Below are 15853 nucleotides of genomic sequence, written 5' to 3' on the forward strand. Positions count from 1 at the left end.
GTTTATCTTTGGTATGCCCATCAGGCTGAGTTACACCTTTAGTTTTAGCTGCAAAAAGGATGAAATAAGCCAAACGCTGAACCCTAGACAACCCATGTTTGGAGAGAAGTGCCACTGCGATCCCCTCCGCGCCGCGCCGGTGCGCCTGAACAGGCGGGACGGGAAACTGAAGGGAACTGCGGCGGGAGTAACTCTGAATCTTTGGTATTGTAGCTGATGAGGTTTTTGTTGTTCTTTCCATTTTGGTTGAAAAAACTGCATAGGCACACATTAAAGACAATCTTGTTTTGTTTTGAGAGATGCATCATTCTCCGTTGCCGTGGGAACAGCTCCGTCGCATTTGAAAACCCTTCCGATCCCATTCTGCTTCCAAAGTCTCCACCGATCCGAGCGCAACAAAGACGACGGCTCGGCGTTCCCGCTTTGTCGCTGTCGTTTTTTTTTTTTTTGGCTTTTGTTTTTTTCCTTTGAACAGTTTTCGTTTGCAGAACAGTTAGGTGCAGAAAAAGTTTCTTTGGTGTCGATTTGTCAATAAATAGAAAACGTCTTTAGTGTCCGTTTTGAGTGATCCAAGCGTAACCCGGGAGAGAACTGCTTACCGGCTCTGTCCATCGGTTCAATAATAAATGAGGACGAGGGAATTTGAGATGTGTGTATGAAAGAGCTAGTATGTGGATTTGGTTTTTCCATTGGAAAGTGAGCTAAAACTATGAGGGAAGGAGTCATGCACACTTTGGGAAAGCTAAACTGGTAGGCATTGGTGTGGAGATTGTCCTCTTAAACTCTTGTAAAGGCCCTGATCACCAATGCCAGTTCACTTGTGTTTGGTTTCTTAGCTTAATACAGTTAGAGTCATGACAACATACAGCGATGCATGTGTGTGTGTTTTGCAATGCAATTCATTGAGTGTGTTGAGCTCGTGAGATGCTTGTTCTTCGGTCGTATCATCCTGAGTTGTTTTTTTAACCATAGAAGAACAATCGGTGTGGTCCAGCCCCTGTTCTATTGCAAATTTAATGTGCTTCAGGATTGTGCTCACAAACCCGGCCGGCCAATAACGGTGTGAGAGATCTGCGGTCGGCGTGTCCTTCACGTTTGTTGTGCTTTGTGTTTCTGACGGGGGTTTTTCTAACGCCAGGTTCGGTGTGTTAGAAAAACCTGCGACCCAATGCCATCTTAAACCTGTGTGGTTATGTGATTGGTGAATCTCACAAAGAAGAACATGCAAGTCATATTTCACTCCAAAATGCATTACCATAATGCAAAAAAAATAAATTCTGATTACTGTAATAAAAATGACTGTATTACAGTAACAATAATAGGAGCAATAATCGACAATGGGAATTTGTGGGAATTGTTATTATTTTATTAATACTAATAAAAATTATTATTATTGTTGTTGTTGTTCTTGTTTAAAAAGCCTGTATGCCAATTACACTGCAAAAAATGTATTTTTTTGTATTCCAGTACAAATTTTTAAAAATGCTTACATCAAGATATATTTACTTGAGAAGGAAAACAAAATTTGTAATATTTTAAATAATCAATATTATTGCATATTAGTATAATACCTTTGTACATTTTATAGTTGTATTTCAAATAATTGTTTTCCCTTTGAATTCACTTTATTTTTCTGACCACGTTGGCAATGTTTTTTTAAAGCAAAACTCACTTAATTTTGATAGATTTGTCAGATAAAAACTTAATATTTTTTGTTTCTCAAGTAAATACTATTTGTACTGGAAAACAAGACAAAATACTCTATTAGCAGTGTAAAATATTGCATTAAATGTGACCTGGATGTGTTTTTGTGAGATTCATCCTTATAGCTTAAAGTATCTCCACACACACACACTCACACACACACTCTCTTCAGGAAATGAAAATCAAAGCTAATTCGAGTGAATGTAGATGTGAAATGCAGACCCTTTGGTTTTGTCTTCAGCGTTTTTCCTGGCGTTTAGCTCTTTGGATGAGCAGATCGGTGTGTTTTTGACTGCGACTCGAGCCGGTAAGCAGCTTCTCTCCTCTCGCTGCCCTTCGGAATGATTTTCTCCTCTTAAAAACTGACCGTCACCTGATCACGCTTTGGTACAAGTGCTGGAGGTGGACGACATGTTGCCCGGACTCCCCTCGTCCAGCCATTTGTCCAGGCTGCGTCTGCGGGCGTTCATGAAGAAGTTGCTGACAGTGTTCAGTTCCAGACCCAGCTGCTGCGAGATGGTCAGCTGCATCTCTTTGGACGGACGCTTGTTCTCCTTAAAGATGGCCAGAAGTGTTCGCCGCTGCAGGTCTGTGAAAACCAGCCGCGATTTCTTTGGTGTATTGCTCCTGTCTTTGCTCGGGTCTTGCTCTTTTCTTTTGCACGCTTCGGGGGTTTCGTTTGTTAGAAAGGAGACACAAAAGACAGAGAAGAAACACGTCAGAGTCAATCACACTTATATTCATGCATTTAGCAAACACTTAAACAGTTAATGCAGGGTTCGAACCTACAACCTTTGGATTATCAGATTAGAATGACATAAAAGAGAAAATACCAAAAAAGTGACAGAAAGGACAATTAGACCGTGTTATTTATGATTAGCACCATCAGTGTTATTTAGGGTTGCAAAGGGGTGGAAAACTTCCAAACATCCCCTGGAATATTCAAAAAAATCCTGGAACGTTTCCAAAATTTCTGGAATGTTTACGAAATTTACTGGAAATGTTCCACCTTTTTGCAACCCTAGTGTTATTATAGTATTTATTAACATTTTGAAATAGCATTTATTTTGTACATTTTAAGTTTTAGTATTTTTTTAATGTGCTTTTGTTGTTTTTCTTTTATTTTTTTATTTCTATTTAGCTTTAATTTACTTTTATTTTAGTTTTTGTTCTAGTAATTTTGTTATGTGCTTTTGTCATTTTTGTTTTTAAAAGTTATTTTATTTCACTTTTAGGCTTAGTAATTGTGATATGTGCTTATGTAACTTTTGTTTATTTTTTTATTTATTTCTAGCTTAAATTTAATTTGATCCGTTTTAGTAACTATGTGCAAAAATGTGTCATTTTTGTTAGTTTTTATTTCTATTTTATTTCTATTTTTTAGTTTTATTTCTATTAAACTTTAATTAATTTTTATCTCAGTTTTAATAATTTTGTTATTTGCTTTTGTCATTTTTATTAGTTTTTTATATTTCTATTTAGCTTTAATTTTTTTATTTTAGTATTAATTTCGATATGTGCATTTGTCATTTTTATTAGTTTTAATTGAGTTTTTATTTCAGTTTTAGTAATTTTGTTGTGTTTGTCATTTTTATATATTTTTAAATATTTATACTTCGCTTTTGTTTAGTTTTCAGTATTAGTAATTGTATGTGCATTTGTCAATTATTTCTAGCTTTAATTTACTTTTATTTCAGTTTGTGTTTTAGCAATGTTTGTTTTTAAACTTATTTTATATCAGAGAGTTGCCAAAATATTTCAAATGTTTTTTTTTTTCATAGTTTCAGTTTAGTGTTTAGTAAAGTATAACGACACTGCATTAGAGCAAACCTCCTGAGATGTGTTTTAGCAGATTCTCATTCAGAAATCAGGACTCAAACAGCGTAACATCTGCTCTGTGATCAGTGCGTCTCACAGGAAAGCTGTAGATGATTTGAGGAAGCTAAAGATCCTCTCCAGGTAATTGCTTCTGCGACCACCACGGATCCCAGAGTAATTCACTCCTGTTCACCTGGAGCTGCTGGCTTTATTTTTAGGGTCTTTTATCACGATAGACTCCAGAGACCAAAAACACATGATCACCTGAAAATGACCAGATAACCCAGAGCGAGAAGAACCAGTCTGATCTACACCGACAGCATCAACAAATCAACAACAAACACCACAGATACACAGAGAGAGAGGCGCGAGGGATTACATACAGTATACACTAGCACTCTTTCTGCAGAATGTAAAAACTGTACACAGTGTGCTTTAATAGATACGAATGACCGGCAACATTTGGCAAAATGTACAGTATACAAAGCATATCCCACAATGCAATCCATTTAATTTTATCTTGCATTTCTAATTCCTTGAATCCTGTACTTATTCCTTCAGGATATATTTGAACTAAATTCTAATGCAGTTGCTTTATATTTTTCATTATGAAACAAAATTGCTCTCAAGATATGAGAATAAACATGCATTATTCTGTTATTTATCTGTTAATCTGCAGTTATTGTGTGTTTGGGCCCAATTTTAATGTCTGACAAGTGGAAATGATTGCACCAATTAAAACAATTTAAATAAAATATGAAATAAAATGATAAATTAATCATATCTAATTAGACAGTTAAATATTTTAACACAAAACTGAATTAAAATGCAAGTCAATAAAATAAAATAAATTGATGCATTAAAAATTATGCATTAAAAACAACAAATTAACCAGAGATCTTTTCCTTGACACTTGTTGAATTAGACAGTTAAATGTTCATTTTTTTTACACAAAGCACACAAAGCTGAATTAAAATGCAATGCAATAAAATAAAAATGATGCATTAAAAATCATGAATTAAAATGACAAATTAAGTTATTTTTTGACACCGTATTTAATTAGACAACTAAAACTTGTTTTTTTGTTTTTTTTTACATAAAACTGAATTAAAATGCAAAACAAATGATCTTAAATATAATGGATTTCTGCGATAATAAATGCATACCACTCATGTCATCACCTCTTATTGCATACTGTTTCACATGCTGTTTCTATAAATAATAGGCAGTATATAGTGCACAATAATAGTAAGTGCTCTGCTAGTATTTCATTTCAGACACAGACTCAATGGTAAATACACAAACCGTCCAGCAATTAAAACAGGACTTATGTGTAGCATCTGGCTCTATAATTTGTGCTGCTTTATAATTTTGCAAAGCACTTCATATACAATATAGCTAAAGAAGTCAATCAATTTAAAACAGCTTTGCTTACAGTATATCTGTAGGATACAGTTCATCACGGCCTCGGGCAGAATTTCTTATTAATGTGTATGAAAGTGTTTCTACAGTTTTAATGATTGTGGATTTTGCTGACCTGTGTGTGAGCTTGTTGCTGATCTCGGTAAACGCCGCTAAAGCTGAAGCACTTCACATAGATTTCATGCAAAACAAATCCAGAAGACTAGAAAACTATGATGAAAAACTATAAATATAACAGCAGACTGTCCAACTCACAACTCAGGTGTGTCTACAAATCATTCACCTTTAAAAAGACAAATATTTTTATCTTACAGTCCAACAAAAGTATTTATCATCACATCTGAATTAATTCAATACACCTCTAAAAATAGGTAAACCAACAGTAAGTAAACGAACATATAATCTAATGGGACATTTCATGCTATTTTACAGTAAAATACTTTTATAATTTACAGTGAAAAATCTGAAACTTCCTGTGTGATCTTTTTTTCATAATTACGTTTCTTTTTAGTTATTTATAATCATCTATGTACATTAGAGTTTTATGTTACATCTTGTGTTGTTAAATGTTTATTGCATTATTTTAGGGTTGTGTGTGTTACCATGATGGTGTTTTGTGCACCTTCTATATATTAATACGTTCATAAACTTGTCTTTTTCTCTCTTTTTTTATATATTCATTTATTTATTTATTTTGGTGGTTGTCAGTATATTATACAAGGTACTAAACAGACTTTACTTAACGTAAAATCTGTACTTAATTTTAGTATTTTAATTTACATTTTTTAAATAATTTTTGTTATTTAAAAATTATTTCAATCCATAAAATAAAAAAATATTTATAAATATAAATTTTTTTGTTAAAATATTTTAAATAAATACATTTTTTAAATATATATTTTTAAATGCATTTCTTTAAAAAATATTTAAAAACATTTTTTTATAAATGTAACATCTATTAAATTATTTTTTTAATTTCTATTTCATCCAAAGATGAATGAAAATCCTGAATGCTCGACTATAATCACATCACTTCTGCCACAAATCTGCACTGAAGAATCACATGCAACAACTCAAAATACAAATCAACAGCATTAATAATTAACTAAAACATATTTTCATCTGCAAACAACAAACACTACTGTTTCTACCAGCACTACCTGTGTGTGTGTGTGTGTGTGTGTGTCAAGATTTGATTTGATTACTTCTCCGAATTAAGTATGCACAACTGAGCCTGGGCCAGATCAATAGAAATCAGGTTAAGAGCTCAATTGAGTACAAAACTATTATGTAAGAGGAAACGATGGTGTAAATAAAGGCAGACACACACACCAGTGTGGTTTTACACAGTGTGTGTGTGTGTGTGTTTTCATTTCTGCTGCATTCACACCCTCATTACCAGACGTGCTTTCTCTTTCACACACACACAAACACACACACACACACACACACGCAGTGCAGACCCATTTGTCATAAAATGAAGGCGGCAGCAGGCCAAGTGTAAAGAGTGTGAGAAAGCGCAGGTCTTGCACTCAGGCAGAAGAAGTTGCTGAGCTCTGCAATCAGACGTCCAAGAGACTCGCGTGTGTAAAAACGACAAAGCCCTCGCCGGCCCCTATCACAACGCGCTTAAACTAAATATTTGATAAAGACCAAATGCACAGCAGTTTTCCACACTTTGCATGTATAATTGATGCAGAAACGCAGAAGTGAGTGTTTAGGGATCTGAAACTCAGACAGACATTCAGCGCTTTATCCTCAACTTCCATTAACCCATTAATGCCCACATTATTTGCAATGATTTGCACGAGCTTTCATAGTTCATCCTATATATACTGATGGACTAAACTTCTCATTATCTATATTTTTACATAAAAATTCCCTAAAAAAAAAAAAGTACACGCACCCACAACCACACATATGTGTGTACAAAATTTTTAGGGAATTTTTTATGTAAAAATATAGATAATGAGTAGTTTAGTCCATCAGTCATCCCAGCTTGGAACAATATGTTCTAAGAACATTTCGCCAATATTCTTATTAAGTTATGAAAACATAGTTCTTTCTATGAACAGCTGTGTTTTAAAATGTTGTTTGGAAACATTAAGGGAACGTTCCATTTGATCATTTTGCAAACATTACAGAAACGTTACTTTTGGCTCAACGTTTGCATAACCAAGAAAAAATAAATGTTTAAACATTCAAAAAAAATTGACATTTTGCACATTCACAAATAACGTTTTCTTAACAATGCTTACATTAACAAAACGTTCTTAAAACACATGTAATCATTTTCTCAAAATGTTAGCACAGACATTTGTTTTTCTGAAACGTTTTAGTTAGATGTTCAACTAACATTTTTAAATGTAATTGAATTCATTAATCGCATAATGTTTGCAAATGGAATTTTCGCCTAAATGTTTGCGTTATCAAAAATATGTTTTTAACACGTTTGAAAGAGACGTTTTGAATGTTCAGAGAACATTTAGAAAAACATTTAAAAATCATTTAAAAAATATTTTTTTATTTTTAAATTAATATGTTATTATATATATAAATAATTTTGTATTTTTTTAATTAATAATATTTTTAAACGTTTTTGCTGGATGTTCGATTAACATTTTTTAAAATGTAACTAGGCCTACTTGTTTCAGGAAGTTTAGAGAACATTCAAATGTAACAGTTTCCAGCTAATAGAATGGAATATGGAACATTGGTATAATCAAGAAAACACATTTTTAAAGAACTGGACATTTTAAGCATTCAGATGTAATGTTTTCATAATAACACTCTTCTTTATTGTTAGTTGTCTTTGTTGTGTACGAGGCAGCTGTACTTTCTCCTTTTGTTCTCTCTAGTAAAATAAAGGATCAATGTTTACTTCCTAAACCCAGCTCTCTTTATGAGGCCCTGATGGCTTTCTGTTCAGTGCTGCTCTGGATAAAAGCTCCAGACTGCTGCTTTTGTAGAGCAGTGAATTTCCCCGTCATCATTTGGTATTCTGCTTACTGCGGCCGAAATGATCACACACACACACACACACACACACACATGGAGACGCAATCTCAGCCGTCAATGGGCGTCCACGCAACACTGACTCCATCAGGACGGGATCTCATGGCGCTTTACAGTGCGATCAAAAAAGCAATTATATTATTCAAAGGGATTTACCATTTCCGCTGTGGGAGAGGGGTGTCAACTTTGGGCTTTTCTAAAAGGGGTAGAGTTCAATCAATCCGATCGATACCTCAGGTTTCCATGGCCTTTCATCAAACGGGTAAGAGCTGCTCTCACACCGCTGGTTTATCTTTGCTCGCTGGCAAATGTAAATCAATGTGTGTGAGAGGAAACGTCCAGTGGAACGGTCCTAACCACACCGCCGTCGTTCGCTCGGATCCCTGAAAGACCCGGCCGTATGAAATCGATCAGTTCTGGCCTGTATTGAGTATCAGCCCACACCTTCAGTAATTAATGAGGAACCCAAGGACCAGTCTGTTTCATCAGCCTGTGTATATTGAAATCTGTAAGAAATCAGATTGAATTTAATTTGAAGTAAAAAAAATCCTAAAGGAATGCTACTGATGGTTAATGGAAAAATTTGGAAACACTGCAACATAAATCAAATAAAAATGTACTCAAATTATTTTCAATTCAACAGGATGAATAGAAATTTGGGGGGAAAAATAAACAATTTCATTTCTATTTGTTCTGAAAAACATCAAGCAAAATGCATGGAAATTTTAAAAAACTAACAATAATAAACTATAACTGTGCAAAGGATTGCTAATGGAATATGCATCATAATTTGGAAGCAATGCTGAAAAAAAAAATATATACACTGTCTAAGATCCTCTAGATCTTCAGAAATTCAGAGATAAATTAATTAGAATAAAAACAGGATTTTCATTTTAGGATTATATTTGAGGATTCTCTGAGGATTCTTATGTGCAATAAACAAATTGTGTAAGTATTAGATGGTATATGGCCATTGTAAGGCTATTGGCATCAGCAAACAACTTTAGTAAAACATTGTTTTGTGAATTTTTAACAATTATATTATTATAATACATATCAATGTACTGGCTACTGATAAACCCAATAAATCTTATTTGTCCTTTTCGGACTGAATCCATATTCCATTATCATTCCTGAAGGATTTTTTGACCTTTAAATGTATTTATATTCATTCATATAATCTGAAATCAGTGCCACATTTTTACATCTCTGTTTCATGTGACTAATTCCGACTCCATTACTCATACATTATTTTCTTTTACCTGGAAAAAGAGCGCAACAAAAACAAATGCAACACACATGAAATATTAATATCAAGCGACACGGCCTACATGATGTCAGCGGATAAGGAAAGTCTTTTCAGAGTTAGAGCAAACCATTACATTTTACTGCAATGAGATGCACTGATGAATCATTGACTATAAAACCAGGAACATGCATTAAGGTAAATTTCACGTTGTAGTTTTACTCTGCCAGCTCTCTCGGTACATTATGTCCATGACTTCACAAAAACAAACCGCTGTCTGATCACCACTGAATTATACATGCGGATGCAGCTGAAGCTAGTTTCTGAAGACAAAAGCAGAAAACCTTGAGATCTGATGATTTGCATGATCTTAATGCAAGAAAAATCAAAACGGAGAATTAGTGATCTGCCAAAATGGGTGCAGATATCTAGAGAGATTTAAACACTTATTTTACAATATTTACACAAAATGTATTGAATTAGGCTGTCAGCAGATTTTATATATCAGGGTTATTATAGTTAACTAAAACTAAATCCATTAAAGCATTTTTGGTACTTGAAATAAACATTCAATGAAAAATAAAATAAACAAAAACTTAAACCCATTTTATTTCAGCTAGTTGGCAAAAATATGGCAAAAAATAAAACATTACTAAAACTTTAAGGAAAAATAAAATGAAAAAACAACAAACAGTAAAATAAAAACAATTAAAATATTAATAAAATTATAATAGCATCTCAAATATACTATGCTACTGTATATACTATACTGTAATAACACTGATATGATATGTTGCCCAAAAGACTTAATAGAATCAATAATCTAATAAAATAAAATAAAAAATGAAAATAAGTCAATTAATCAGCCTGGTTAATATTGCTCTATCACTAATTATAAGTCAAAGTTTGCTCTAAAAATCGTAAATGCAAATGACTAAAACTAGTTTAAATAAAAATCCCCTACTCAATTTCGTTAGCTGAAGCACTTCTAATGCCATTTACAGAACCTTTAAATGTCCAGTCACATGCATCTTAAAGTCATCAGATTTACATGAGGGAGAAAAAGAGATACACAAAGAAAGCGAGAGAATGAGAGCGGTGGGTGACATCAGATCAATATTTCGCCACAAAACACGATCAGTAATGATGTTTTCACTTGTTCGCTGAAACCTCCCCATAACAGATGAGAGAAAATCACTCTTTTTTTAATTCGGCTAGTGTTTCATACTCTCACAGTCGTGCGATCTCTGGTGCGAACGCCGGGCTGCTCAAATGCTTCCGATCTCAACATCAACCATTTTCTAAGCATACGCTCTTCTTGAAGTGAACTGAGTGAGTGTGTGTGTGTGTGTGTGTGTGTGTGTGTATGTGTGTTAGAGCGAGAGGACTTGCTAAATGCATTATGCTGTAGTCTTGCACTTAGCTGTGTCATTCTGTGCATGTGCGGATATCCTTAATGTGGAGGCCGGACACCTCGCCGAGAGATGGAGGAGGGGAAGGAAAGAGAAACTGAGAGAGAGACAGAGTCATGTGTTCTCTGCAGTGGATCATCTTGCTTGAGCCAGAACTAAATACAGTTATTTTGTAAATAACAAAAAATATTTGTTCACATGAATCACATGCATAAAGATATCAAGTATGTGCACGTCTGAAATACTGCAGGATCTTTTCTGCAATAAATGTCTTTTTTATCAACTGGTGTTTTTTTGGTGATTTTAGAACTGTTGTTTTATCATTTCAAATCATACTGTTAAGTATTTTGGCTATAAAACTTTAAAAAAACAAAAACAACACTTGCTGTGATATTTGATATCTAATGCAATGATATTCCGACAATTTAAAGGCAATAGGGTAAACATTCTATCAAATACATAATGTACTGATTAATCAACTGGGGAAGTATGTATTAAGACAACTGTTTTGTAAAACAAATTTCTGATACGTTTAAATATGCAAGTGAGGCCTTGTGTAATTAAAAATGCACTAATTTGCATGGAATTCCAGAAAAGTAATCTGAACATTGGATAAAGCCAGGTACAAAATTCTTGTTTCATTTTGTCGATACATTAGAGGAGAAGGTTTTTATAGAGGGGATTTTGGATACCTCTTTTCATCACTCTGAAAAGTCAACAGAACGAAAAAATACATTTTTGTAATGTTTTTCAGAATAAAATGTTATAGAAATCAAAGCAAATGATATATGAACAAACCCTTCAGTAAAAATCTTCAGACTATAGAGAGCAATAAAACTGCTAAGTTTGGTGCAAGTGAGCACTGCTGAAGTGGAGAAAGAAACTCTAGGTCTTTAAAAGATATGGGTTTTCGCCATGTTTTTATGAATAAAATGTTATAGAAATCCGTGTGAATGATATACAAACAAACCCCTCAGTAAAAATCTTCAGACTATAGAGAGGAATAAAACGGCTACGTTTGGTGCATGTAAGTGCTGCTGAAGTGGAGAAAGAAACTCACAGTGTTTAATATATATTTGCATTTTACCATGTTTTTAGGAATAAAATGTTATACAAATCAGGGCGGACGATATATAGACAAACCCCTCAGTAAAAATCTTCAGAATATAGACAGAAATAAAACTGCTAAATTTGGTGCCTGTAAGTTCTGCTGAAGTGGAGAAAAAACTTTTAACATATGTATTGAAATCGAAATCTTCAGATGCAAATAGGTAAAGCGTAATAAAAATAATTTTTTGAAATGTGTATTTTGGATGTTTTCTTTCCAGTTGTCTGAAAGACATTTTATGGACGAAAAACAGCCCAAAATCTTGACCAATGCATGAAACAAAAACAAAAAAGTGTCCTTACGTGAGACACAAGTGCAGTGTCACTGTATCTCTTGATCTCCATAAGGAACAGAACAAATGTTCTCTGATCAAGTGAATAAAAGGTCAGAGTTCATCTGGGTCTCAAATGATGACATCAGTGGTTCAAAGGTTTGTTGCCAGACAGAAACATCAGCACACTGATAGAGCCAATCAGAACGTTCACAAACAGTGTGTTGAAACAATGCTGATGAGGTAACACTCGTCAACAACAAGCCAACGATCCAATCAGCTTCACAAACACACTGAATGCTTACAAATGCACAAAAGTGCCACAGGTAAATAAGCAACACTGATTATTTAGATAGGTATTTTTGTTATCCGTATCTTTGTTTGGCAAGAAGCAACCTGTCTTAAAAGTACACAAATCTTGATTGCATCACATCCTAAAATGAAAAATCTGTCATCCTTTATCCAACCTTTATGCAGATCCAAACCCATTAGATTTTTCTATCCTTAAAAGATCAAAGTAGATATTCATGCAGCTTATTTCCATACAAAGATTAAAAAAATCTATTTAGTAGCTCCAATAATAACAAGAACACTAAATCATACCATTAATCCATACTATGGCATATGAATGTTTTTACAGTACTTCATGGCTTTCTGGAGATTGACAGATATGACTATATGAACTATATGCAAAATAATTGCATAAAAATGCAGGATTTCTCTTTTTGCATTAAAATGAATATATTCCTGAAGTTTTTATTATTATTATTATTTTTATTATTATTATTATTATTTCTTTTTTTTGCAATGCCGAAGTCATGGGTTTCATTCCCAAGGAATGCGATGCAATTATCTGCCAAAAGCATAAACCTAAATGTACAAACCTAAAACCTAAATTTAAAAAATAACAGCAAACGGGTTTGGAATGACATGTAGGTGAATAAATGATGCCAGAATTCGTTATCTATTCCTCTAACAAAAGCTGTATTTAAAAGAACATAAGACCCAACTGTAAATAATGGTCATGTTTTATTACGTAAGCTCTTATCAGCTTTTAGAAAAGCAAACATGAACCTTTCTCTTTCCTCATAGCTGAAGTTAAAAGTTGCCTATTCTTTTTAGCAAGCCACAGCAGAGTAAGAGACATGATGGTGTATACACTGAAGAAAAGTTAATTTACATCATTCATCTACAGACCACTAATATGAAAGCCGCTGGAATGCAAGAATAAAACCCAAATAAAAATAAAAGCTGACAGACAAATGAATCCCCCACAGACTCGCTCTATAAAAACATGTTTTGGCTCGCTGTTCGTTTACTGACAGGAGCATCACGGGCCGTTTTGTGGGGCTGAGAGACCAAAAACTTTGCCCTTTGCTCAGACCGGTGCTGACGGCGATCCCCCAATCACAAGACACAGAGCCTGACACAGAGATAATCACATCACTTCACCTCAAAACTAAAAAACAACCTGCTGTATGAATGCATGCTTCAGAGATCTGTGCTGGAAGATATCCGTGAGGAGGAAAACACATACTGTGAGACGCACAAGTTAGAAACACAAATACAGTTTTAGAATTTTAAACATTTTAAAACAAAGCAGTTCTGACATAAAATTAAGCCTTTTTTCCCCCCAAGTGTTTTCAACTTTTCATTAAAAATTAATATGCTGGTATCATTTGCAATGACAAATGTTGAAATAATTTAAGAACATGAATGCATGCTTCAGAGATCTGTGCTGGAAGATATCCGTGAGGAGGAAAACACATACTGTGAGACGCACAAGTTAGAAACACAAATACAGTTTTAGAATTTTAAACATTTTAAAACAAAGCAGTTCTGACATAAAATGAAGCCTTTTTTCCCCCAAGTGTTTTCAACTTTTCATTAAAAATTAATATGCTGGTATCATTTGCAATGACAAATGTTGAAATAATTTAAGAATTTAGAAGCATTTTCAGACTTTTAGACCCCACTATAGAATTTATCTGCTTAAATATGATTGGACTGATTGCAACATGACTACATGAATTATGTGGCAAAAAAATACTTTTTTTAAATTATCTGAACTGTTCAGAGAGCTATAGAGGAGTAAAACGCATACATTATAGATAAAAAATACATTATAGATATAAAAACATGAAACCATAGAATATTAATGTGTCTCTGGAATATACAAGTGAAACACAGATGCGTAACAGTTGAAGTTTCAGTACTAAATTAACATGATTTAATTTAAATTAATCTAATTTAATATCTAAAATATTAAAGAAAGCCATTGTAGCACTTTACAATAAGGTCTCACAGTGAGCAATCATCTTTAACAACATCTATTACTCTTTTTTAATGTTAGTTAATACTTTTTTTTGTTGTTCACATTAGTTCACAGATTTTTTAGAAAGTATCTGTAAATGTTGAAATTAAGTGCTATAGAAGTATTGTTCATTATTAGTTAATGTTAACTAATGAAACCTTATTGTAAAGCGTTACTGCATAATCTTAATGATACAACAGGCAATGCTGTTTTTTCATAAAATAATGTTAGGACATCTTCCATGAGATTGGATTAGTCTGCTTTCTGAATCAAAAGCAGCTTGACCACAATGACAAGAGTATCTGATAAACCAGTCGGGCCCAATCATATTTCTGCCGGGATTATTTCACTCTCTTGGCCCGTGTTACACACTTATTGGGTTGAGAAGAGAATCTCATCACTAAAAGGTCCCTCAAAGCACCGCAATGCCATTATAATTATCTGACGCCGTCCTCTCTGGAGCCGTGAGGCGCGTCGCATCACCCCGGTCTTTGTGTGAAGGTCACCGGGCGCATCCTTTTAAACATCCTCTGGAAAACATCTACACTTGGTTATGCGTTGATTTCGCGTCTCATCCAGGCGGCTTGATCAGCTTTAATGATCCTTTTAAACAAGCACGGCTCAGAATAGCCCGCCAGGAGTCTTTTTAGCACGGAGTCAGTCGGCTTGCTGGGAACGTTCTTCCAGCGTCAGCTTTACTGGAACAAGTCCGGATCGGGTTCCAGATCAATGCGAACTGGGTGCACACGTTTATGTTATTGTTGCCAGCATTAATGCCCTTTTAATCTTTAAGAGATTACCCGCATCGATCTGCCGTCGTTCAGCAACACATATTTGTTTGAGAAAGTGACATAACTCACACACATTACTGAACGACAGGACGGAAATAAATAGCAGTGCTGGCCTGGGATTTTGATCTCTTTGTCCTGGTTCTGCCCTTTGAGTAGTCCAGAAAACAACACATTGACAGCATGATGCCCGATTGGCCCAGCATTAAAAATCTTTGTTTTGCATCTTTGCTTTCACTTTATATTCAAATCTTACAAATTCATTAATCCGACACAACCTCATTGTGACAGTATACATATTCAACTAGATATTCTAACTAGTCACTTGCCGATATATCGGCCAGGTCATTTGGAGTCAACTAAGCACTACAAAACTGAAAATGTGCAATTGCTATTTTTAAGAGAATTTCATATTATGCTATAAAAATGTATAATTTCATAGTCCTCAAATTTTCTAAATAACATTTGACTTTAATGACAAGTTAGACTCTAAAAGTGCAAAACCTGAAGATCATGATTTAAGATCAAACAACATCTTCAATCAAAGCAAGAAAATCTGACCGTCTGTACAAAGAGTCACATGAACAATGACACTCATTTACTTACATTCAATAAGTCACCTAAAAAAATAACTACTTTTTGTTTGAAATTTTCCATAAAACTTTGTTTATTTGCAGTTTAAATATTGTTAAATATTGTACATATATGTGTATATGTGTATATATATATATGTGTGTGTATATATATATATATAT

General features: G+C 33.9%; 1 protein-coding gene across 3 annotated transcripts in view; it reads right to left on the minus strand.

Moving 5' to 3' along the window:
* Positions 1-1808: 1808 nt before the first annotated feature.
* onecut2 (one cut homeobox 2) overlaps positions 1809-15853 on the minus strand; it is a 17040-nt gene continuing 2995 nt past the window's right edge. Inside the window, exon 2 of one of the 3 annotated variants that reach the window (XM_016251985.1) lies at positions 1809-2380. In XM_016251985.1, the coding sequence (XP_016107471.1) occupies positions 2082-2380 (299 nt within the window). In that variant the 3' untranslated portion in view covers positions 1809-2081. The remainder of the gene's footprint in view (positions 2381-15853) is intronic. The other 2 variants (XM_016251986.1, XM_016251987.1) reach the window with 2 other exon arrangements.

The sequence above is a fragment of the Sinocyclocheilus grahami genome, unplaced genomic scaffold (genome assembly GCF_001515645.1).
Source record: "Sinocyclocheilus grahami isolate Dianchi unplaced genomic scaffold, SAMN03320097.WGS_v1.1 scaffold1080.1, whole genome shotgun sequence".
In the NCBI taxonomy this organism is placed as follows: domain Eukaryota; kingdom Metazoa; phylum Chordata; class Actinopteri; order Cypriniformes; family Cyprinidae; genus Sinocyclocheilus; species Sinocyclocheilus grahami.